The sequence below is a fragment of the Symsagittifera roscoffensis genome, chromosome 3 (assembly GCF_963678635.1).
Source record: "Symsagittifera roscoffensis chromosome 3, txSymRosc1.1, whole genome shotgun sequence".
Lineage (NCBI taxonomy): Eukaryota > Metazoa > Xenacoelomorpha > Acoela > Convolutidae > Symsagittifera > Symsagittifera roscoffensis.
The window spans coordinates 11013718-11038517 of NC_087064.1; the positions used below are offsets into that span (position 1 = coordinate 11013718).

Here is a 24800-nt window from a genome sequence, read left to right on the forward strand (position 1 = left end):
TACTGCAGAATTTTAGGAAAACGATCTTAGATCTTTTTATCAATCGTTATTGTATAATATTAATTTGTTTAGCGCCTGAAATGATTTTGAAGATTTACTTCAAGGTTTTATGTTTGCAAATGGAAATCTAAATTCATTGCAAGTAGTATTCGAAATATAAAAGTTTGTTCTGGCTTTTGCCGAACTATCATATAACTATACGGCAAGTTTCTACTTTGTCGTATGTCGTCTTTGGTTCGATGTCTTCTTCCAATTCCGGGTAGTTCTATTATGGTTCGGAATATTGGCTCTGATCTATTGAGTCGGAGAGACATTTCAATTAAATTATTGTCGTATAACATTTTGTAAATGTTTTTGTCTAATTTCTAATCTAATTTTGGTTAATTCTAATCTAGTAAGGTCTTGTTCGAGACTTATGGTCGCACCAGATGAGTTAGGACTGGGGTGTATAACTCATAGAGTAATTTCGGATAGGGTACACCGTCTGCTCGTCACGCTATCTTATTTTCGGCCGGATAGATTCGTGCAACTTCTTAGTCTAATACCGATCCTAATCTTACTCTTATACTATCTAGTCTCAGGTTGTTTAACTAGTCTCTGCTAGGCTCAATAGATCTAGGGTATACTGGTTTATTGCGGCTGCTGAAGTGCTCGGGAGAGTCCAACTAATTTCTAAGTTAAATTCAAATCTCTCTGGTGCTGAAATTACAAGTAACTTCAGCACTTACAAATAAGTGGGTTGTTAGTTAGATGGATCATGATTGGTTAATATTAAATACTTTACATTGGTAAAACATTTAATTTATCCAATCATAAAATATAGTTTAGATCAGGTTCCATTTCTTCGGAAAAATTTCGAGTTTTCAACTAGCCAGATTTGACGTAATTTTTTTGTCATTCACAAGGTATTGGTATCCTCAGTTTAATATGACAAAATATTTCCTCTGTGATCAATTTTGTAGAGTTGAAGATTGCCATTTCGGCAAATTTGGGACAATTAGCGCGCGATATGTTTCGGGGTATTAATAAGTAAGCGGACATTTCACCCGTCTTGGAAATTGTTCCATATTGGTTGAATTAAGCTCATTTGTCATAGTCGATTTGATACTAGGATTTAAATATATATCTTCGTATTTTATATGACGTGTGTTGGGAAGTTTTCTACAACTAATCTCAAATTTTTTTTCTTATTTGTTTTTTTTTTACAATTTATTTTCTTATGTTAATACTGCTCCATAGACCTTAAAAGGCCGTCGAAACATTCAGGGCTTCGTTCTGATACGAGCAGTCTTGTTTCGATTTACATGTGTTTTTTGGTATTTTTTGGTTTCATTTTCAGATTGATTTTAGTAACAATAAAACCGATTTCTCTTGACCTAAGTTGATTTAATTAGAGTTTGACCAAGTTTTTCGCGTATTCATTTCAATCAAATTCTACACAGATTATATAATAGATTTTCTCGTCCATCAGATCATGTAGAAAATTGGAAATAAAACATTACGATTGCTTTTCGATAGAATTTTTGTGTTGATATTTGGACTGAAAAAAAAACGAATGAGTATATCTAATATAAAAATTTCTGCACAAAAATTGAGTTCTCCCAAATTGAGTTTCTCAGTATTATGCTCAATTGCCTAATAACATTTGGCTTAAAATGTTGATAATAAATATGATAAATTTGGAATCTATTTTTAAGGCAACTAAGTGAAATTTTTTCCTCTCTGAAGATACAATTAAGTCCAATCTAAATTGTATTCCGCATCTAAATGGGCTACCGTAAATTGATTTCAATCTCAATTTTGTCAGTGCGCGATAGACTCTTCACAGTATAACATCTAACTGTTATTTAAGAAACTACCCTTTTAACCAAAATGTGAAATGAAATGCAGGAATTTTATATGTACTCCTGGTTGGAGCACTCTTATTTGCAAAGTTAATTTGCACGCGCATACTACCAATTCTTACTCAGAAATTGAATGAATAGTTGTGGTCTGAAATAGCGGTGAACTTTTTTCAGGAATATATTAGCAGCCAAAGTGGCGTTGCTTGCTTCTGACAAATAGCTCCTTCCACTTCAAAAGAAAAATGTGATTTTGATCCTGACTCAGTTTTAAACCATTTTTAAATGAACCCCGTTGAATTGCGTCTATAACTCTAGAAAAAAGTACCATAAAATGTACTTTAAGTTCGACTTCGCTACATAAAAATCTTAATTTTATTAGCGATATTTCCCTATCGTTATAGTGGAACTTGAATTATTTCAGATTTTAGAAAACAGAAAAACTTAAATAATCTTCAATTTTTTGTACCATTTTTGTTTGAACACGCTTCAAAACATTCCAAGATAATCATGAATACAACGTGAAGCCTTTTAGATAACTAATTCCGAAAAAAAAATTGATTTTATCTATAATTACGATAATTCTATATTTAAAAAAAAAAACAAATTTAAGAGGTTCTAGAAAATTTTGATTTTGAACTTTCTTGCATTTGTGGAAAAGTTTCTTTGATGTTTATTTAGCAAAACAACCCTTAGTTACAGTGTATTTAGCTTACTGTCTTCTATGGTACCGTAGTAACGAGTCTCCCCCTTAAATAACTAATCCAATGGTAAAGCATATACGATTTGTGTACATAGTAATAAATCCCGCCCTAAGCAGCAACAAGAAAAGGATATAGTTAAACAGATCTTTTACAGGAATCTTACAAGTGTTTTTCAAAAGATTCTTGGATAACCCTCATCAATTAACAATGATGAATACGATGATGAATTCATCAATTATGAATACAATTGGGATTCGACCCCCTGCCTGCCCAAAGTGTCCCCCTTTATACTTCTATTTTGAGACCACAATTTATGGCTGAGGGACCATAAATTTTTTCTAAAGGCGCCTTTGGTGCAAATTTATTTTAAATTTTAGGGGGAAGAGCGCGCCGAAAAAATGCGATTTTTTTGTTTAAATTTTCTAAAAGTACCTAAAACGCCTTTTTGGCCTGTTTTTCTCAGATTTTAAGTTTTTTTTGTTGATAACGAGCCGTATTTTCAAATCCTAAAACAATTTTAAAGGGTTTGTGAATTGTTTGTTGTTGCATAGTTAAGGTTTTAATTCTTAGGAAATTTTATGGGAACTGAAAACAACCACTCGATTTCCAACTTGAAAGGAAAAAAGGAAGAAGATCTGTAGTAGAAAGTCAAAAATGCTGATGAAGACAAAAACTAATCTTTTTACACTTTTTCTATTTATGGTAACAAAATAAAACTGAACTTAAGAAAGTTCACATGAAAACGAAACGTTTCTAAATATAGGCAGAAACAAAGCGTGAAAGTAGAATTTGATCATGTATCTGATAAGATTCAAGCAGGAAACCATTATTCAATAATGCTCAAAAAACTTCAAAACTATTCCAGCCCCTTGATTTTTCACAATAATGATCTTTTAGATAAAATTACGAGAGACCTTTGAGAAGTAAAATTTCTTCGCAAAATGCAATATAATAATTGGTGAATGTTTCTAATAGAACAAAACTGCTCTTATTACGACCAACCAATTACAGTTTTGATTGGCCCTTTTTTAAGGTGAAAAAAAATTTTAACTCAAAAATTGATTAATTTCACCTCAAAAACTCGAACTTTACAGAATATATTACGATTGCATTTCGATAGAATTTTTGTGTTGATATTTGGACTGAAAAAAAAACGAATGAGTATATCTAATATAAAAATTTCTGCACAAAAATTGAGTTTTCCCAAATTGAGTTTCTCAGTATTATGCTCAATTGTCTAATAACATTTGGCTTAAAATGTTGATAATAAATATGATAAATTTGGAGCAATTTCGCATACGTTTACTTTTCATACCACAGAAAACCTAAGAATTGCAAGCTCAAAAAGGATTCTCTTATATTTAATAGTTTGCGGAGAAACTGGTAAATATTAGCACAGAATATTTCTTGAGCAAAATAAAAATCATATTTAGGTTGAATAAATTTTGTTGAGATTGTGATCAATTCATTCACTGCAAATCATTTTAGTTCAAAAGTTTTTTCAAATCATTTTTGAATTAACCTTGCAGTAAAAAATTAAACCATTTCTGCGGCTTTTTGAGAACAGTTGAACAGAGTGGTGACAAAAAAAACTGATTCGAATTTTTTTTTGAAAAAAATGCTGCCATACAATTTCCATATACGACACAAAAGTTTTTCAGTAGTTATTTTGAAATCTTGCCCCAAAATTGTTTTCTTTTTATCAACGGCAAATCTAATTTTATAAGCAAACAAATTTTCTCCGAAAAATTTTTTTTTCATGCAAGAATTAATTTTTTTGTGCATAACGTAGTCTTAGACACAATAATATTGACTTTTTTTCTTTTCATCTAAATTTTTTTTTCAAAAACACTGAAAATTTTTATTTCTTTTGTATGGCGTGTTTTTGTATGCTTGATCAATGTCTGATAATTTGAAAATTCAAAATTTTAAAATAATCATCATTGAAAAGTTTTGCTGAAAAGTAAAAGTTTGTTACTTTTGTCATATAATTTGTGAAAGACAGCTCGAAGACAATTCAGGTCGTTTTTCATGCATTGTAAATGCAAGACCGTCCAACCTTTGGTGCTTTGAGTAACCAAGGTCTTTGTCACTTGTGCTCGGTTGCAAACACAACCGTAAATTGCAAACACAACCGTCAGAAAACAAATGTAGCAACAAAAAACAACTTTTTGGTTTATGGAGAACACCCCTATCATACAATTTCCATTTATGGGAAAATGTTTATTATAGACATTTCATACAATTTTCTGTACGTATGGAATTGTATGAAAAAAGTTTTCCATTTATGAGAATTGTATGATAAGCATTTTTGGTCAACACGGGTAATCTCTCAGAGTTGAGTTTCATATTGTCTTCTTCAAAATGAAATTTTACTCAATTTTCGCTCAAGTTTTTAATGACCTTGGTTTAGAGGTGGATCAAAGTTTGCACAAATATGAAATCCAAAAGCCTTTTGGTGTTTTATCCAAAAAACTGCCGAAGTTACAAAAAGAGTAGAAAATAGCTATTCCAATGATACATAAATTTCCTACCACTGCTTTTGAAACAAAAGATTGTAAGCAATGTTTTAACAGGTTTTTTTTCAAGTTTCGCGAGTAGATTTTGAAATGATAACTCAGACAGAACGTTTTGTTTGAATGTTTGAAACTCAAGGAAAATACAGATAGCAAAGTTAGTTGTTTTGGCATTTTGACTTTCGAGAAAAAGTTACAGATAAAAACAGTTAACCATTTTGCTCAAACGCTCAGCTTTAATTTGATCAAAATCCTAAAGACAACCAATTTTAGTGTAAGTAGCATAGAAAATTGCAACCACGGCAATTGCAACCGCAAAAAAAGTGTTCGGAAAAAAAGTTTCATGGAACTGCCTGTTTTTGCAAAGTGAGAGAAACCTATTAAAAGCAGAAAAAATTAAAAGCGATTAATTTTGTTTGAAGTGATAGAAGTCGTATGAACAAATTAATCGGAGTAACTCAAATGGGATAAATGCAATCCTAGAGAAGCAAAATACCTTGAAAAAAAAATACGCAAATTTGTTTTTCTCAACACTAGTTTTCTCAGCAAAAAGTTTTTGGAATCAAAGTCACAGCTGTAAGGGTCAAAACTGGAAAAGAGTTCAAACTGAAAAAAATCATGCTTCAAATTTAAAGCGAGCTTAATTTAAGGTTTTGGGGTTGCGTGAAAAAATAGCTCTGTCATTAATTTTTTAGGGTTTTCTGACCTACAATCAAATAGAATAAGTCTTGACAAGCGACCAGTTTTTAATTTTAGAATCCCCTACTATCGATATTTTTAAGATATCATGTGGAAGAAGTTTGAATGGTCATTCACATATTATTCAACAAATGGATCGTATAAACTGTTTCATAATATCGCAAAAATTAAGGTAGTGTATTGTTATATTGAATTTTTTTCTTATAAATGTCGGGGAATACTGTTATTAGCAACTATTTTTCCTACAAACCGCAAAAAATAGCTCTTGTTGAAAAACGCCATCTTGAATTCAAAAACTAAATTGGCAAGTCACGAGCCAAAATCGAGCCAATAAAAGAGTTTTATGATAGCAAACGAATCATTTCGATTTCGTTTTTCTCTTTCTTTACTTTTACCAAAGTTGGCGGTTGATCTTTTTTTGTAATTATTCCGACTTTCGTAACGGAAGCAACGGAATATTTGTGCTTGGGTTGGTTTTTTTTCTCCAGACAAATTTCGACTTTTAAACTAGCCATTTATGACAAAAAAATTTTTATCATCCGAAAGGTATTGTTGTCCTGAGCTTAAATTTGAAAAGGTATTTCACCTCTGATTAAGTTTCGTAAAGTTATGGGGGTTTGAAGATTGCCATTTCACACTAATAACGCTAAAGCGGAAATTTGATCCGTCTTAGAAATAGTTCAAAATTGGTTGAAGGATGCTCATTTGTCAACATTTATTTGATAGTAGGAACGAAATATATCATTTTGTACCTAATATCGTGTGTGGAGGGATGATTTTTACAACCTTGAAAAGCAGTAGACATTGAAAAGCAGTCGGAACAATCAGGGTTTCGCCCTGGTACGAGCAGTCGTGTTTAATTTTAGTGCTCAATGGATCAGGGCACATATTAAAAATGATTCTTGCCGTTTATTTCTCAAACGTTTTCCCATACATTTTCTTAATTAAAACAAGTAAAATTCTTTGACTAGCATCTTTCCATATGTGATAATCGTATGATACAATTTTTAGTTTTTTTAACCAAAAAAACTGCAAATTTTTTACGTTTATTTTGTAGAAAGTGACGGATTATTTGTTTTTCCATCATTCAAAAGGTATTGTTGTTTTGAGCTCAAATTTAAAAAAAGCAATTAACTTGCGATAATTTTTTCTAGATCATTGGGGGTTTGAATATCGCTAAATTGGCAAATTGGGAAAGTTATCACGCGATTTATTTTGTGCTGCTATTGCGTAAATTGAAATTAAATCCGTCAAAAAAATGGTTTGAAATTGCTATTTAGTATTTGGTATTTGGTGTTTTAGTGTAATTAAAACGTTGCTATTGCAATACAAATCTTTTTGTGTGTGTGTGTGGGGGGGGGGGAGGGAATTAGGAAAAAAAGTTGAGCATTTTTAGTAAAATTTTTAACATGATGTATGCGAAACATATTGCTTTGTACTTTACATAACGTTTCTGGAAAGAGGATGGTTTTCGAAATAAAAAATAGAAAAGAAAAAAAATTTCTAACCATTTTACAATTTTTTAAGGCACACACTTTTCTCATAGCTTGAAATGCGTTCGGAACATTCTGGACTTTCCAAATCCAGTGCTTTTAAATAATAGCACGCATTTATAAGAACCACAATTAAAATATTATAAAAAGACAGCACAACAAAACAAAACAAAAACAAAAAAATCGTTTCTTAAAATTGGCGCTGAAAAAATTGTCGTATGCTATCTCACAATGTTTCGCACGTTATGGCCCTAAGATGGTCACAAAGCAATTTTCAATTTTTCTAAATTTTCCAAATTGATTGCAGCTCAAGTATCTTTTCATATTTGAGCTCAGGATAACAATAGATTCAGGTAATATGACAAACTCCCATCAAAACTAGTTTCTAATAAAAATTACACTGGATCTTCAAAGTTTGGTTGAAGAGCCGGTTCAGGGAACGGCGATGAAGTGGTAGCGTCTCCGCTTCTCAATAGAGAGGTCAGAGGTTCGAGGCCCACCATGAACCGTACTCATTGCTTGAGGGTGAGGCAACATTACCAATCCCAGGAAAACATGCATGTAGATCTTAACAAGGGGCACAACAGCGGCTCTCCAAGAAGAGCTGAACAGCTTATATGTTGGTCCTTTCCCTTGTGGATAAATCATCTTAGAATCGGCCACTTGGTATCAATTATTAATTTCCAGATGCAAAAACCTAAAAACCTGAGCTTAATAAAACTTTGAACCCAGAAGTTTTATGCTGAAATTGAAGCATTGAATATAAAATGGTTCATCAAAAGCTACTGACCAAAATTTTAATGGGTAGTAGGAATAGGAATGTTCCTGCATAGTTTTTTATTTGATAGAATCAGTCAATATAGCAATTACCGCGAGTTTTGCTGATTTACTTGAATATTTTTTATCTGTTTCTGGTTTATAACCGCCAGTTATCGTCTTGCCTTTCAGCTACTTTTTCTTCTTGTTAATGAACAAAAAAAATGTCAGTTTATTAAGACGATGGTTTAAATATTCGAAATGATTCACCTTGATTTAAGTATTTCAATTTTTGATTAAACCTTTTGTTGTGAAAAATATCGAAAAATGCTTGCAATTTTTTTATGCTATATTATAATGCGGAGCTCAAAATTTATGATCTCCTTAATCTGTTTTCACACCTGTCTGCTTAATGTACAATTATGACTTGTGAGAAGCTTTTTGATGTAGTGTTTTTCGATTGAAGCAGTTGGATTTCAAATCAAGCAAGAGCGATCCCATATTCTAATATCAGATTAGCGGTCCCTTTCACCCGGCCAAATTCCCTTAATCCGCCGTCCGTACTAACTTGTGTGATTGCCAAAAGGCTGAAATATACGTGCTGTTATTGAAATAGCACTGAATTCTGAGTTGACTCCTTTTTGCTTGGCATGGTACTATATTGGCTAAGGCCTTTCCTTTCAGTTAGACGTGCTACAATCTACAATCAAATACTATACTAGCTAGAGTCGGTATTTGAAAAGTTTACCTTGCATACAACCATCTTACATACCATGTTATATGCGTTTAACTGCTCGTGTGACGCGCTGCTGTTTAAACTTTCGCAGGTTTAACTTTGAAACCTATCTTGAGTTCTTTTGAAGTTCTCTTAACGCTTAAACCAGCCATAACCCATTTCGCTGAAATTTGTAAGAAACGCTTTATAGAATATATTTTAGGCCCTGTGAATCCATGCATACTTTGGTACTTTCTTGAATTCTCTCTTTGAAATTTTGTGTTTTCTTCCCAACTTTCATATGGAACAAATTTTTCGAAAGCCTACGCGCTTGTTAACAACTTAGTTTACATTCCATGTTTTAGGTGTTCCTCGAAGTTTTAACCAGTGTCATTGTGTTATAAGTTATAATATAAAACCCTTCGTGGTTCTAATACGTCAAATTTGGGCCTACGTCTAAATCCGTTCCCTAAATCCACACCCAAATTTCCTGGCCCGAATTTTTATTTCCTGGTCCGCTAAGAGCTCAAGCAAACAGAGTTCTCATTTTTAAAATCAACCATTATATTTCAGGCGCTCTTTTAATATTATCAAAAAAATTATCAAAAGTAAAAAAGATTGCATTATTTTTTCTTAATTCCTCATCGGCAAAAAAACTAACAACTAAAGCTAAAAAGAAACGCACATCATTTTTTTATGTGAAGATGACGCAATATACTGAAAACAGAAGGTCTTTTGTGACATAAATTGACTTAAGTGGTTGTTTATTTTTAGAGTCAATTTAGTCTAAATTTGAATAAAGATTTCGGTTATTTTCGGTGCAGCTGGCGACTTCATCTCCAAACTTACCTATTTGGAATGTCGTAAAATCAAATAAGAAAAAACTAAAAATTAGGCTTCTGTTCTTTTTGTTTCCACACATTAAAAATTAACTCCTCCATTAAAAATCAACACGTCATTTGTTTCGTTTCAGCACTGAAAAAAATGAATAGAGCTGCATTACATTTCCTCTGGTATACACCAAGTAGCATAAAACAAATTTAGCGCATTTGGTGGAATAGCTTTCTTGTTACGATCCTTTGATATTTTACTCCTAACCCGCTTGCTAGAAATCCGATCGCATTTTCCTCTTTTTCAGTTAAAGTGAGTTTGCGTGATGATGCCTGAACAAAAATTCAATCTACGCTCCGCCTCTTTTTAGAGTAATAGCGATGTAATTAGAGTTTAACCAACTCAGAATCGATGATGTATTTTTAGCTTTCAAGTCAAATAAGTTCCTTACATTCTTTATTTCACACATGCTCTGAAATTGGTGTGTGAATCAAATATTATAATCTCCAACCTTTCCTTTATTTCACCGAAGGGTTGAAATTTTCTTGCGTCAGCACCGTTACATATTATTTTTGTGCCCTCAATCTCATTTCTGGGAAGTGGTAAATGTTAACTATATTAACGGGTTACCGTCATTTTATTTCAGGAGAACTCATATTTTGGACCTAATTTTACATTTCGCGTTTTAACATTTCGTGATTTGAGTTACATTTGAAACCAATTCCATCATTCTGACAACAATGGATTCTCAAAGTTGGTATAACTCTTCATAAACTTCAGTTTATGGAGTATTTTTATCAGTTTTGTTACAAATAGTTATAACTTCAAACAAAGCGGTCCTTACTTTGCTTTATTTTTTGCTATTTTACAAAACAGATTAAATAGACGTCGACTTAAATCATTCGTTGACGCGTCACGACAAAAGGCTTTTTATTTGGTGACACATTTATTGCCGAATGTGAAACTTTGCAAAATTGATTCAAGCAGAGATCCTGAAATTAAAATAATACCCCACGATCTCGATGAATGAACCCAAAATCTACGACTTACATTGAAATTATTATGCAAAACTGAAACAAGAGTCCGTTTGATAATTATTTCGCTATTAATTTTATTGACCGTGAACTTTGACCTTTGAATGTTCATAGCTTTAGTTGATAAACAGTTAAATCTCTAATTAGTTAAAAACTTTACCACTCTTCTCTCAACTGCTGAAAAGTAAGTCGGCTTTAGTTTGATCATTAATATTTTTTCATCAGTGTCATTGTCATTAGTTCAGTTTGTCAATAAACTGATATTTTTGATCGCAGAGAACTTTGCTTGAAGTTGATTGCCAAAAATACTGGACGTTTTCTCGCAATTTTCAACACATCTTTTATAATTTCAGAGCCCTCTATTATGCCACAATATGTAGTCGTAAATATTAGAAAAAAAATGACGGACCAAAACTTTTGAAATCACGGACCCGTTTTTGACACCTTATTGTTCCGACTTTCGAATATATAATCCTAGGGTGTTTTTTTTGCAAATTCAGACCAGTTTAACAAAAGTTGACAGCGTTTAGGCATCGATCCGGAAGTTTTTGGATTGCTTAAATCTAGACTAAAATGCCGATGACATCGCTGCTGGATTAATAGTTTTATAGTTTTAATATGCAAACTATTTATGCGTAGCTATTTATCTGCACTCATAATCGTTCCAAACTCAATTGAGGCCAATATAAACAGTCACATGAAGTCTACTCATATGTTAGCTCTTGCATTTGATATTTGAAGTTAAAAGAAAATAGCTGATCGAAAAAAATGTTGAATGAAAACTATTCGAGACCAGTTAAGGAGCAGTCGAAAAGTTCTGGGCTTTGCCTTGATATACGAGCAGTCTTGTTTACTATTTACTCGTTTATAGTCTTAATATAAAACGCAAAACTTTGAAGGACGGTTGCTCAGAAAAAGTTCTAAAATTGACTCTATAAATGTTCATCCAATCTGATTGAAAAATACTTCTGATAGTGTCGTTCACAGCACTAGGACTGTGTTAAACAGTTTCTCTTACTCATAAACAGTTCTTTTTTTTAACACTTGCGACACCTTACGACACCTTATAAATATAACATTGCAAGCTAGCAGACATGAAAGAAAAAGAAAGCCACTAAGTCCAAAACGATTGAAAAAATTTCGAAAAAACTTGTTCTAAAAAAGTCAAAATAATGTCTGGAATGATGTTATAATTGCGGCAAATACGTTCAGAAACACAATCGAGGAAATTAAAAAAAAATAAAGAGAAACATTTGTCAAGCGGCAACTGAGCCGATAAAACTGTAGTAAAATCCCGTAGATCCGAAAACAAAATTTAAAATTTTTGCAGTGAGGAATTTTTGATCTGTAAGTTCTACTCAAAATTTTTTTTAGCAATATATGCGATCCATAGGGTAGCTTAAACACTATGTTTTTCATGAGTTGTCCTAAAATTAGGTCACTGAGCCGATGAAATAAAAGCCAAAATAGTTTGAGCCAAATTAATTATTAAACCGAGATAAGGGAACATACGAAGTAAATGTTAGTTAAAACACAAATTGCAGGAGTAAATCAAAGTATTAAAAGAAAGTTAAAATAAAAAAGTGCGATTTAAAAAAAACTAACAGATTTGGCAACTAAGCCAACACAACATCAGTAGATAAATAAACGGCCAGCAAAATTTTTAAAGCGTAAGCGTTATAAAAATCCATATCATTGAAAGCCTCTCATAATTAAACAACAGGATAGGCAAGAACTCTGTTAGTTGCACAAAGTCTTCCGACCACCACTGTTGTGGTGAAAAAACTTAAAAAACAGACAAAAATTGATAATTGAACGCATTTTTTTTTCAGTTTTTCCTCAAAAAATGTGTTACTTTTAATCTCCTGTTGAAAACCTGCTGAACCTGATGTAATAACAGCTAGACAAATATTAAAATCACAAAAAAAATACCTTCAGAATTCATGATGTTGTAACTGTTGTTCCATTCAGTCTCAAAAACGTGGAAAATCAGTTATTTTTTTAAACAAAAATCTGACAATGTTTTGAAATTAGGTTTTATAATCCTGGAATAGTCAAAGCTGGGCAAAAAATTACAAGCTACACCATAGTTTGTGCGCACTTCGTGAAAATATCGGATCATAAAAGTAGCTTTCTTCCATTTTCCAAAGCTTTTTATTTAAAAAATTTTAAAGTGAAAGAAACGTTTTCTAATTAATTATGGGATACAGAAATCTATAATACGGAACATAAAGGTAGCCTTCTGATATTTTGAACAATTTATTTCAAGCGAAGAAGAGTTTTTTCATTATGAAATACACTCTTCTATGCTACGATATCTAAAATTAAAAATATCAATTTAATTGCTCGATACCTTTTTAACTCAAAATTTAAAGTTTTTGTTCTGATACAACTGAAACTTTGAAGGCATAAAAAAATTTTGGGATAGAAATTTTGCTTCAAACTTGTTAAAAAAACTTTCAATTTTTTGTGATAAATTCAGATTAAAAATGCATCAAAATTACATCAAATTTTACTAATTTGCAACATTTTGTCAAATGCCGTCAACATTAAAAAATAAGATTGCTTCTATCAAAACAAAATCTTAAAGGCTCTTTCATAGATGTGATATGAGTTTTCACAAAAAAATACGAAGTTTCTCAGAAAAAAACTTTATTTTTTTATTTTTTAGAAAAATTCTCCCGTATTTTGTGACACACATTTTATTTTTTTTGCTGAGAACAACAATTAGTACTGAGATTTTTTCAATTGTGGCCTACCTAACGAAACTGATTAGAATTTTTGGCTGTTTTTTTATTGCTCCGCCAAATATTGCAATTGCTCGTTATGAGAAAAGAGTACTTGAAAAGCTTGGATTTAAAACTGTAAAATGAGGCTTCTGATATATTAGCTCAAAACGAACCAAAAATTGTACTTGTGTTGTTCTCATCATTGAAAGTTTCACTTTCTTAACATATATTTTTCACAAATTTTGTTTCGGTTTCACTGGTTTTTTGATCATCTTTTTGTTTGACATGCCAACAGAATATTTCAGCGCCAATAAACACTATGTTTGACTAAGTTTGACTGAATTTTTGGAGCAAACACTCTCAAAAAATTTCAAATTTGTTTAAAAAATTCTCTCTTTTGTTGTTTGTTTTTTGATTTTTGTAATTTGAAAAAAATAATTGAAAAAACTTCCATCAAGTTGCTCTAAACTATAACAATTTACATCCTTACGGTAAGTGGTCACAGACAGTTTATGTTTTACTTTTTGTTCAAAAAATTGATTTTATTTCACATATGCTCCATTCTACAATTTTACTTTTTCTTCTACTTTATAAACTTACACAAATTACTTTTCTGCCCTCAGAAAGTTTTGACGTCATTACAAATTCAATTGGGATTTTAATTCTGTAATTAGCGAGGATCTAGAAATTTTTTCAAAGAAAAAGAATGGATAGTTTGATTATTAAAAAATGAATTCTTGAATGAGTTGAATGGAGCATTTTAAGGCATTGTTTTTTGTATAATAGCTCTTTTATTGAAGCTTTGACGTGGTATTAAAATTTTGACCACGGAAATTGCACACTAGGAAAACTTGGTATCTTTGGTTCATTTCAACACCTTTTTTCATCGCAGACATCTGTTATCCAAAACTTTTCAATTTTACTGACAATCTTTTCACGTCTTTTCGAATATATATTTTTTTGTTGTATTATCAATGAATGCTGAAAACAAAATTGCATTGTGTTTTCGACGGAACTACAGAGGAAATAATTGTGAGTTTTCTCTGCTGAACTTTTCTCGCTTAATAAACTTGAGACTGAAAAAAAATATATTTTTCTAATTAAAATCAGGGTTGCTACACGGCCTATGCGACTCTCCAGTACTATTGGCAAAAGATTCAAATAGTGTTTTATTGAAATTCAAATTGGCATCTCTTTAGCCGCGAGGTGGAAAACCAATACAGTGCTGATTTAAATTATCCGGACACAACGAACAAAACTTGAATTTTCAAACACGTTTTTCTCAAATGGGTTAAAATTAGAAAAGCGTGAAGAGAACAAAATTTGCTTAGAATTTCATATGAATTAGTATGATGCATTTTTTTCTCCGAAATTCTGAATTAAAATTTTACACCAAAAATGTGTCATTTTAACTTTTTTCAATTAATCAGGAATTTACGCTAAAAGTACTTTGTTAATTGATGAAAAAAACATATCACAAGAAGCGTTTTATACAGCGAAATGAAAGTTTTAGCAGGTTTAAACCTCCAAAAATTAGTATAAGAGAAAATATTTTTGCTCGATAGTCAAGAAAAAGGATTTTCACTAAATAAAATCCAACAAAATCTTTGCTTAAAATCAAATTTTAAATAATTTAGAAGTTTAGTCAAATTTTTGGAGAACTTACCTTCCTGAAATTTTGTTGGGCTGTGTAAGAGGCTTCTTGTGATATGTTCAACAATAAACAAAGTAGTTTCAGCAAATTTTTTTGATTAATTGAAAAAAAACCAAAATGACCAATTTTTGGGGCAAAATTTTAGTTAAAATGTTCGGAGAAAAAATTGCATCATAATAATTCGGATGAAATTCTAATCAAATTTTGTTCTCTTCGTTTTCTGTCTAATCTTAACCCAACTTGAGAAAAACGCGTTCAAAAATTCAAGTTTTATTTATTTTGTCCGAATAAATTAAATCAGCACTGTACAAGTTGTTTCAATTTTTTAGTTGATGGGGACAAACTTGAGAAGCACAATTTTTGATCAAATAAAGCTATGTATCTCGATTGCTATATTGTGGAAACAACTTTTCAGTGGTATCCTTCCGAGGCCAACTTAGAGTTTTAAGTTAATTTAAATTAATTTAATTTAAGTCAATTTAATTTAATGTACTGGTAGTAAGGAGATTACAAATTTTCAAAAAAAGTTTTCAACTTCAGGCATAAAACTCAAGTCAAATTGAATCAGATTTTTGGTCAAAAATTAATGTTAAAAGAATTAAGGTAATTTTTTTTCTCAAAACTCCTTGAAAGATGTTTTAAAAGTTTTATTTTGTGAAAAAAAAGGAAACATGTTCAAATTCAGCATAAAAAAAGTCCTCAAAATCTTTTTTTGAGCCTGATATTTTTTTACCAATTGTGCAAAACCCGCAGACAAAACAAAAACTTTATACATTTCAATAAACACAATTATTAATTTTGATAGCTGAATTTGAATCATTGGTAAGGGATATTTCGCCAACTGAGTACTGGCTGACCAATCAGCAGTTCACTTTGAAGCTTTTTTTTGTCAAATTTAGAAGATATATTGTAGACGAACCACTGAAGTATACGTATCGCCTGCAGAAAATGATGTCTGACTGGGTTGATCAAAAATGCTAATCATACAATTTTCATATATGGAAAAATGCTAATCATACACTTTTTATGCCATTCCATAAATACAGAAAGTTCAGCGAAAGGTCCACGATTAATAATTTTTATATATGGAAATTTTATGACTAGCATTTTACCATAAACTAAAATTATTGATTAAAAAAAAACTTTTTTCTAGTAAAATTTTTGGGTTGTACCTGTAACCGAACACAAGTGGCGAAGAACTTGGTTACTAATAAAAGAGTCACTAAAGGTTTGACCGTCTGGCAATTACAATGCATCGGAAACGGCCTGAGTTGCCTTCTTTTTGTCTTAAACAAATAGTATAATGAGAAAAAATCCAAATTTTAAATTTTGGCAAACATTTTTATAAGCATTTTTAAAGAAAACAATGATTTTTTCAATTAATCATGAAATCATCAAGGCATACAAAATAAATATGAGTTTTGAGCTTTTTTGAGAACAATTATCCTGAGCAATGGAATTTTTTTTTTGTGTATCCAGGATTACGTTATGCTCACAAAAAATTAGTTTTTGTACGCTAATTTTTTTAAAAAGTTTGTTTGAGTACATTGAATTTGTTTGCGATTGAAAAAATTAATTTTTTGGGGCAACTTCGATACTAGTTAGAAAGTTTTTGCTGTCACCATAAAAAAGAAGCTGGTCAAAGAGTTTCCATAAATGGAAATTGTATGATTAGCCCTTTTTGTTGAGAAAATTTTTTTCTTTATTCATGACGGTAAGGTGAAACTAATACCATAACAAGAGAAAATTTTTGTTGGCAAAGTGTATGAAGCCTGTATGATTAGTAATTTTTCATAGATTTAATTTATGTAATTGTTTGAAAAGCATTTTCAGTTCTTGGAGGGCAAACCGGGTCTTCGCTGATTTTAAGGAGAGCAGTAAATGCAAAAAATCTAGAAAAAAGTATGGGTCCAAATAATGAATTTTTGAAACTCCCCGTGTAATTTCAAAGCCGACAATTTGTTTCAGCAACTTGATACTTTTCAAAAAAAAACATCTTGAATAATCAACCGTGATTTCCTCAAAATCCTATTTTTTGTTCAAAATTGATCTATAAATATAGCTTGGTGGAGAGAATCAAAAGCTTTTTTAAATAGACAATTTTTCTTTTTTGGCGTCAAAACCTAGAGACATTTCGTCATTCATCTCAATGACAGCACTCAAATTGAAAGCTTTTGTGCAGCAACCGTAATGTTTTTCTGCCAGTATACCATTTTGATTGAAAAATTAAACGATCAATTGAAAAAATTATCAATAATTGAAAGCGTCTTTGCAGGAACGTTTTCATGCAAATTTTCATGCAAATTATTAATAAAATTTATTCGAAAAATAAACTGATGACTGGTGTGAGAACTCTAACCATAACAAATCAGTTTACCTATTTTTTGATTAACCATAATAACAACAGACAGCTGAAAACAAAACCCAAGTACTTAAAACTGTTACATCTGATTTCATTTTGTTTGACAATTTTAGCCTAATTGTTTTAACAATCAAAATACAATTTTCAACTTTTTTTTATAATTTGGTTTTCTCTGCTCTTTGAAAATTGATCATCGAAAAAAGCTTCTGCAATGCTTCTTTTTTTCTACTCCTCTACAAATACTAATTTTCTGGTTGATATACGAAATTGGGGTTTCTACCATGTTGCTTCGCAAAATATCACCCCAAACAAAAAACTTTTTGTAGATAAACTTATATACTCCTGAACTATCTGATAATGCTTCATTGAGACTGCTTTATTCTTATTAGGAATGGATTGATTCAAGTAGTAATTGTTTTTTACTTCATCGTGTTTTTTTTCTCTAAGCAAACTATGAACTTTTTTGATACGATGAACAGTTCTGGCTCAAGATTTTATTCCTTATCTTTACCTTGATATAATAAGCAATGGATTTTGACGGGCTATTTCTTGGCCTTTTTTCTTTGTCTACTGTTCTGATTTCATGTTGAAACAGAAACATAGAATTCATTGTGCTCACAAAGCGTGACGTCGCCGCCACCATAAAATCAATCTGCCTAAAACCCTTTATAAAATGAATAGAAACCAATGCTTGAAACACCTAGAATATCTCGTATAACGTCTAAAGTTTTGGGAATAAAATTGATCTTTCTCGTGAAATACGAACGTACGAACGACGACTCTACTCGTAAAATATGAACTTACAAATGACTATCACGAGAGATAACGAAGCTAAAAACTAACCTCTCATTTGCTACGACAAATTGAGAGATTTTCGCAAAAAGTATTCACAGAGGATGAAAACTACTGAGATTCATTCCAACAATTTTTTCTGAAACCACCTCAACATTTCTATCTAAAAACACTAACCTTTCTCAACCAAAACATCGCAAATCCAATCCATAAAAAATATCTGGTCTAATGGCAACTTGTAGAAAAACTCATACTCAAGTTCTCTTCTAAAAGATTGTTTTCCAGCAAATTTTAGATTCACTCTCTATGATAAAAATCAGAAAGCACCCTTTATTACTAGCAAGCATTTTGTCCGATGTACATAAGTGTTGCCAACGTAGTACTACAAATTGTGCCTGCGCGATTCAAGAAATTGATTTGCAATAAGAACTTGCGGAATGCAGTTTTAACTCAAATAAACTTTGCCATCAGCCCTCTAGAATTAACAATACTGTTAGTATCAGGCCAATGCCGACTGTTCATCAACTGGTCTCCAATAATTTTTAATTAATGAATTATTGACAAACTTTGTTTTTAAGCTGAGTTTTAAGCTGAGTTTTCCGCAGGGAATACATTTTCAGAAGTAGTCTGATTAATTAAAATCACATCTAGCATTTTTCTTTGCTTTCTTCGAAAGTCGGAGCAAAAAAAAGAAAGATCTACTCAGACTTTCAATAGTTTACATTTAACAGCTGTAGCACACGTTTCACAAAAATTTGTTTTGCGTGGGCTCTAAGTTTGCCTTGCATTATACAGTTTTTACGTTATCAGTAATGTTTTTGTCCCTACTTACGGTACTGAAGGAATTACAGTGCTTCAATTGTTCTTTGTCACAACTAAATGGTATCTAAATTTGAAGGTATTCTAAATATGAGGGTTGAATTGTCAAGTATTGTTAATAATTTTGAACAATTACGCAGTTTTTTGACGAAAATATTTTCAATTCTCTCACCTTTTCTTAAAGATAATTTCTATTATTTTGATGCTCAAAATAGACATTTTGGTGAAAAATCCGTTGAGAAATTGCCAAACGCCTCCTTAGTTTACTTCAAAGATTTTAATTTTTGGTTTTTCTGACAACTTTATCTTTTGTTTGTCCGTTAAAAACGTGGGCAAGATAGTTAGAACATACTGTTTTTTCTTAAACTTGTATTCGTTTTTCAGAGTTGGAGTAGTTTTTCAGAAATATTATTTTGTTTCTGCAAGTCGCAGAGTGCCGTCATCCCAGTTGAATAATGACAGAGTATCTATAATGGTTCAATTACTTTAAGTTTAACAAGGATTTGCTGGGTGCCAGACATCAAGCCGGCCAGACTTCAAGCCGAAACGTAAAGTTAGGGACTTCAAGCCAAAAATTTTCTCATTAAGTCATAAAATTTGAATTATTTCCAAACTTTTCTAAAGAATTTTCTATTTTCATGATCTTTCTTCAGTAGTTACAGGCATTTTCATAAAACTATCCTCCAAATGTGATGTTTACGAAAGTTCAACATTAAAAAAACGTTTGACGGCAATTTTCTTGCTTGTAATTTGTGCATTTCAAAACCGGCTGATATTATTAATGGATGCCAATCCTAAGTGATTCATTGTCATGAATAATGCTTATTATGGACTACACTGGCCTAAATTTTTGAAAAGCAACTTGTTTTTGATGAAAAAATATAGCGATTTCAGGTGCTTGTAAAGTTTCAATTTCGGCCTGAAGTCTCTTCGGCTTGAAGTCACGTCGGCTTGTTGTCCTAGACCCGGATTTGCTCAGCCGCAATTTTAAAAATTGAATAAAAAAACAGCAAGCTATTGAAAACTGCGGCTTCTGATTTCAATTTTTTTGGACGAATTTAGCTTAGTTTTGACTCATTTTAAAAACAATCTTTTCAATTCAATGCTATGATTCATTTTTTTGCTATCTCACATTTCGAAATTTTGATTGAGAAAATTGTGTTCTGCATGGCCTCATCTTTTTTTTATTTTTAACGAACAAGTTGATTTAAGAGACTTGAATTTTTACTCTGTTCTATTGCAGATTCACTCAGTCACATTTCGCTTCATCAAAGAATTTATTTCAAGACACTGCAAACAATGCGTAAAAACCTTGAAAGCATTTATGACCGTTATATTCTACCGTCGAATTATTCAACAATTTTTCAATGCAGGACAATCACAACCACGGATTTTTCTATCAATTTTTATAGTAAAAAGGAAATTATTTTATGTTGAATCTAAAATCACGTATTTTCAACTACCGATGACTCCATCAAAACTTTTTATAGCTCGATCAAAGGTCATAAGGCTTCCTGTGATCCGTTAAGAATCCATTAATTTGATTTGCAGTTAGAACTTGCGGAATTCAATGAAAAGTCACATTAAAGTTTCCGAGCCTTCTAGACTATTATTACAAATAAAAAGAACCCAAATATATTTTTCTATTCAGACGTTTGATATATAATAACCCTTTTTGTACATTTTTCAGTACATTTTTCAGAATTATCTGCTATCTGTGAATTCGATTTTTGTCTCGAGTTACAAAATTTTCGCTGAAATGGCAACTTTTGCAAAGCAGTTTCAATCGGAGTTTCAGAAATTGTAATTATTCAAGTTGTTCTGTCTCACCGAGTCGTATTTTTGTAAAAATAAATCTGAATTATCATGAAAAAAATGCCATGTTTTTAGGTAGTTTGTAAACAATTACGCAAAATTTCGGCAATTATTTCTCTATTTCATCAATTTTTGCACCCAGATAAAATGAGATTTTATTGAAGCTCAGAATAAAAAATTTTGGCTTTATGTCCAAATAAAAAAACTTTCAAACAGAGCCCTCGCATTCTCACTTCAAAACGATACTGTTGATCTTGAATCTTGTTATTCGAGTTTGTTCCTGCTTGTGTTGCTGCCGCGTATGACATTCGCGTGCGTTCGTTTTTTGGTAATTCATCAACCCTTTGGTTGATTTTTTCAAGTTTTGCATCAAGTTGCCGAGAGAGTGTTTCTACTTTTGATTACTTTTTCTGTGAAAGTTCTTCAATCTTAGCCTCGAGTTTATTTTGTCTTTGTGTCAGAACGTGGATATTCGCGACTAAAGACATAGCAATTTCATCACAGTTTTGACAAAACCAATGGGCAGATGGAATTGATTGTAGGATTTGTAATTTTTCGGAACTGATATTTTGGCACACCGAGTGGTAATTGGATTTGCAGCTGTCACTTGTCAAAACATTAAGAGCTGCAATCGCTTTCTTGCATTACCAAAAAACGAAATTTGTCACAATTGACACTTGCTTTTTTAGTGCCTTTCACTTTAGGAGCCATTGGAACGGAATGATTTGTTTTATGACGGAATGTAGTGAAGTTGAATTAGTGTAGTTTAGCTGGTAGGGTTAGTCCAGTGGTACCGCGCCGGCTCTTAACGCAAATATCCCAGGTTCCAGTCTCGGCTGGGTAAATTTTTTGTTTTGGAAGTTTGATAAAATCCTTCCCCACCGCGATTTTGGCTTTATGTTGGCTTTATGTCCAACATTTTGGCTTTATGTCCAATTAAAAAAACTTTCAAACAGAGCCCCTGTAGTTTAATCAAAGTTTGTTTAAGTCTTAGAAATAATTTTTTTTAATGAACTATGTCGTCATTTTTAGCTTTTTTGTCTTGAAAGCAGAGTGCATGCGAGAACGTTAAAACCGAATGCTTCTTGAAGTTGTTTTGTTAGTACAACTTGTTTTTAAGAGCATTAGTGGTCTTTCAGAGACACAATTATGTTTCTGAAAGTCGCAGAGTATCTATCACAGGCTGCTAGTCTGTCGGAAGATATTTATAATAATAATTATAACAATAAAAGATTTTACAGATTTCAAAAATCTGAGGGGCTTCAAAAGCCCGTATAAACAAAAAAAGAACGTTTAAGTTAAATAGTTCAGATAAGTGAAGTCTATGTTTCTACAGTTCGAATATTTACAAGCTACGATCCAGGTGCATGGTCTTTCTTCTTCGTAGAAAGCAATAAAGTAGTTGTAGAAAAAGTTTGAAAGTCTCTGCTTCAGTCCTCGCGTTTCAAAAAACTGCAGACTTTCAGGAAGCATGTTTACCAATTTCGGCGTGCAAAACTGAAAATTTGCTTCTGATCCCATGTGTTGTGGAAACTTGAAACAGACTCTCTCGGAACCACGGGTGGATAGCTGGTTTGCATACGTTATAAATTTCGAACAACCGTAATCAAAATTACCATTAAGAATATTTGATAGCAGGAGAAGATCGTGCATTTGAATGTAAAGAGTTATTGGTAGAAGATTCAGTTTTATCAATCTTTCTTTGTAACCCATCGAGCTACCTGCTATCCATCTTGTGCAGCGTCCCTGCTATCCATCTTGTGCAGCGTCGCTGCACAGATTCAAGCAACTTCATATCTGTCTTTGTGAGGTACCATACTTGTGAAGCGTAGGTAAGGATCGGGATAACCATTGTTTGCATTGCTTTCAGTTTGGATTCGAGAGGAGGTTCATTTGCGCATGATCTCATGATCATAAAAACGCCCTGTTTGCTTTAAGGCATCTTTCTCCTTGTGATCTTTCTCCAGATGTGTTCTGTCCAGGAAAGTCTTTCTGTGATAATAATGCCAAGGTATTTTTCACTGTCATTCGAGGAAATGTTAAAATCTGCAATCTTCTGCGGCGTTGAAATCAGCGGCACTCCTTTAAATGTGATAGTATTGCACTTGGTGGAGCTGAACTTCATGCTGTTTGAGACTGCCCAATCGTGAAGATTTTTCAAGTCCAGTTGGATATCTGTAGCGCTTGAGTTTATGTAGCTTATTTCAACGTGGTCAGCGAACAGTGATGTGAAACCATTTTCCACTGACGCAGGGATATCGTTAATGAAGATTATAAACAGCAGTGGGCCTAGCAGGGAACCTTGGGGTACCCCACTCGTTACTTCTAACGTTGAAGAACATACACCGTCCACCACAACAAATTATTTTCTGTTCGAAAGATAGCTTTGTATCACTGAGAAGAGCTTGCCTCGTATCTCCAATTTCCACAATTTAGCTAGTAACACGTGATGATTTACTTTATCGAATGCTTTCTCGAAGTCGAGAAACAACGCATGGACACTATCATTATTTTTTACTCTCATACTCCGGTAGATATCGTCGAGGACACTTAGCATTTGAAGTATAGCGCTTCTTTACTTTCTGAAGCCAAATTGTGCACTTGTTAGGAGTGGTTCTACATGCTGGTAAATAGCATCGAACAAAGGTTTCTCGAAAACTTTCGATCTTATATCCAAAATTGTAACTGGCCTGTAATTTTCTACAGCAGTTTTATTGCCCTTTTTATTAATAGGGGACACTCTGCTTACTTTCCAACTTGTCGGGAAGACTCCTAGCCTTTTGCAGCTAGTGAATAATTCAGTGATTGATTTCGCAATTGTGCTTTCGGTTTGTTTGAATAGCAATGGTGGTAATCCATCTGGTCCTTTAGCTTTATTTATATCTAAATTGCACAATATTTTTCTGATATTGCTTTCGGAAACGTCAAACTCGGTTGCTACCCGCTCACATTTTGACCCTGAAATGGTAAGAGAACTCATATCTTTCTGTGAAAATGTGGACTGAAAAAACGAATTGAATAATTCTGCTTTGTTTGTAGAACTTGTCGCTTCTATATTTTTCCATCGTACAATTGGTGGAACTTGATGGTCTTCTCACTGCTCTCAGATAGCGATAGAAATTTGAAAAAAATTTTGTTTCTAGTAGTTCGCTTTCGTATACAACTTGATCTTCGTTTAGTTTACTAGACAGCTCACGTTCTAGTACCGCAACTTTCGTTAGTTTGTGTTCTCGTGCTGTGTGTAATCTTTTGATCATGTTTGAAGTTTCGGGTTTTACCCATGGCGGAAGGTTCTGGCGATGTTTTGTTTTCATCGGAATCACTTTGGAGCAAATGAATGTAACCATTCGTACCAGGAGTTCAGAAACACGTCAATATTGCTGTAACAGACAGGCCTGAAAGGATTTTTTAAGATAGCGTGATTTAATAGTTTTAACTTTTCAGAGGAGTAGTTGAACGTTCGTGATGAATGTTTCTGATGATTTTCCACAATTGCTTGCACAGTGACTGAGTAAGGGAAGTGATCGGAACAAGGTGTTCCTTGTTTGCTGTAGTTTTGATGAAGCTGAAGATTGACATTTACATTAATGATTGAATCAGTTTTGGAAAAAACAACATCTAAAGACTTGCCATCATTTTCATTGTTTCTCAGCTTCTGGTTTAACATATATTGATCAAACAGTGCTATGCATTGATTCTCGTATGGTGAGGATGAGTTCATGACGTCCCAGTCAGTGGTTCCAAAATTAATATCGCCCAGAATGTACATTTCTTTGCACTTGTGAAATAAGTAGTGATCATTTAATGACTTTAGCAGGGCTGCCCATTTTTCTATAGGCCATAGATGGGGACTTCTTTCTGGTGGGTTGTGGACTACACAGAACAAATACTTGGTTTGGGATAGGGTACAAATCGCAGCTGCTACATCTGTGGGGTTGTCTGGCAGTAGAATTTCGTCGTAGGCATTATTATTTTTTGTACCAAGTAATACTCCTCCGTGTTTGGTCATTCCTTTTTTGGTTGTCTGTCTGTCTTTTCTG

The 24800-nt window shown here is 32.4% G+C and overlaps 1 protein-coding gene across 3 annotated transcripts in view; it reads left to right on the forward strand.

Moving 5' to 3' along the window:
* The first annotated feature begins 6143 nt into the window (after window positions 1-6143).
* LOC134842087 (rho GTPase-activating protein 6-like) overlaps window positions 6144-24800 on the forward strand; it is a 61991-nt gene continuing 43334 nt past the window's right edge. The window contains exons 1-3 of one of the 3 annotated variants that reach the window (XM_063858254.1): window positions 6144-6159; window positions 8694-8917; window positions 9982-10773. In XM_063858254.1, the coding sequence (XP_063714324.1) occupies window position 10773 (1 nt within the window). In that variant the 5' untranslated portion in view covers window positions 6144-6159; window positions 8694-8917; window positions 9982-10772. Of the gene's footprint in view, window positions 6160-8439; window positions 8973-9981; window positions 10774-24800 lie in introns of those variants that run through there. The other 2 variants (XM_063858255.1, XM_063858256.1) reach the window with 2 other exon arrangements.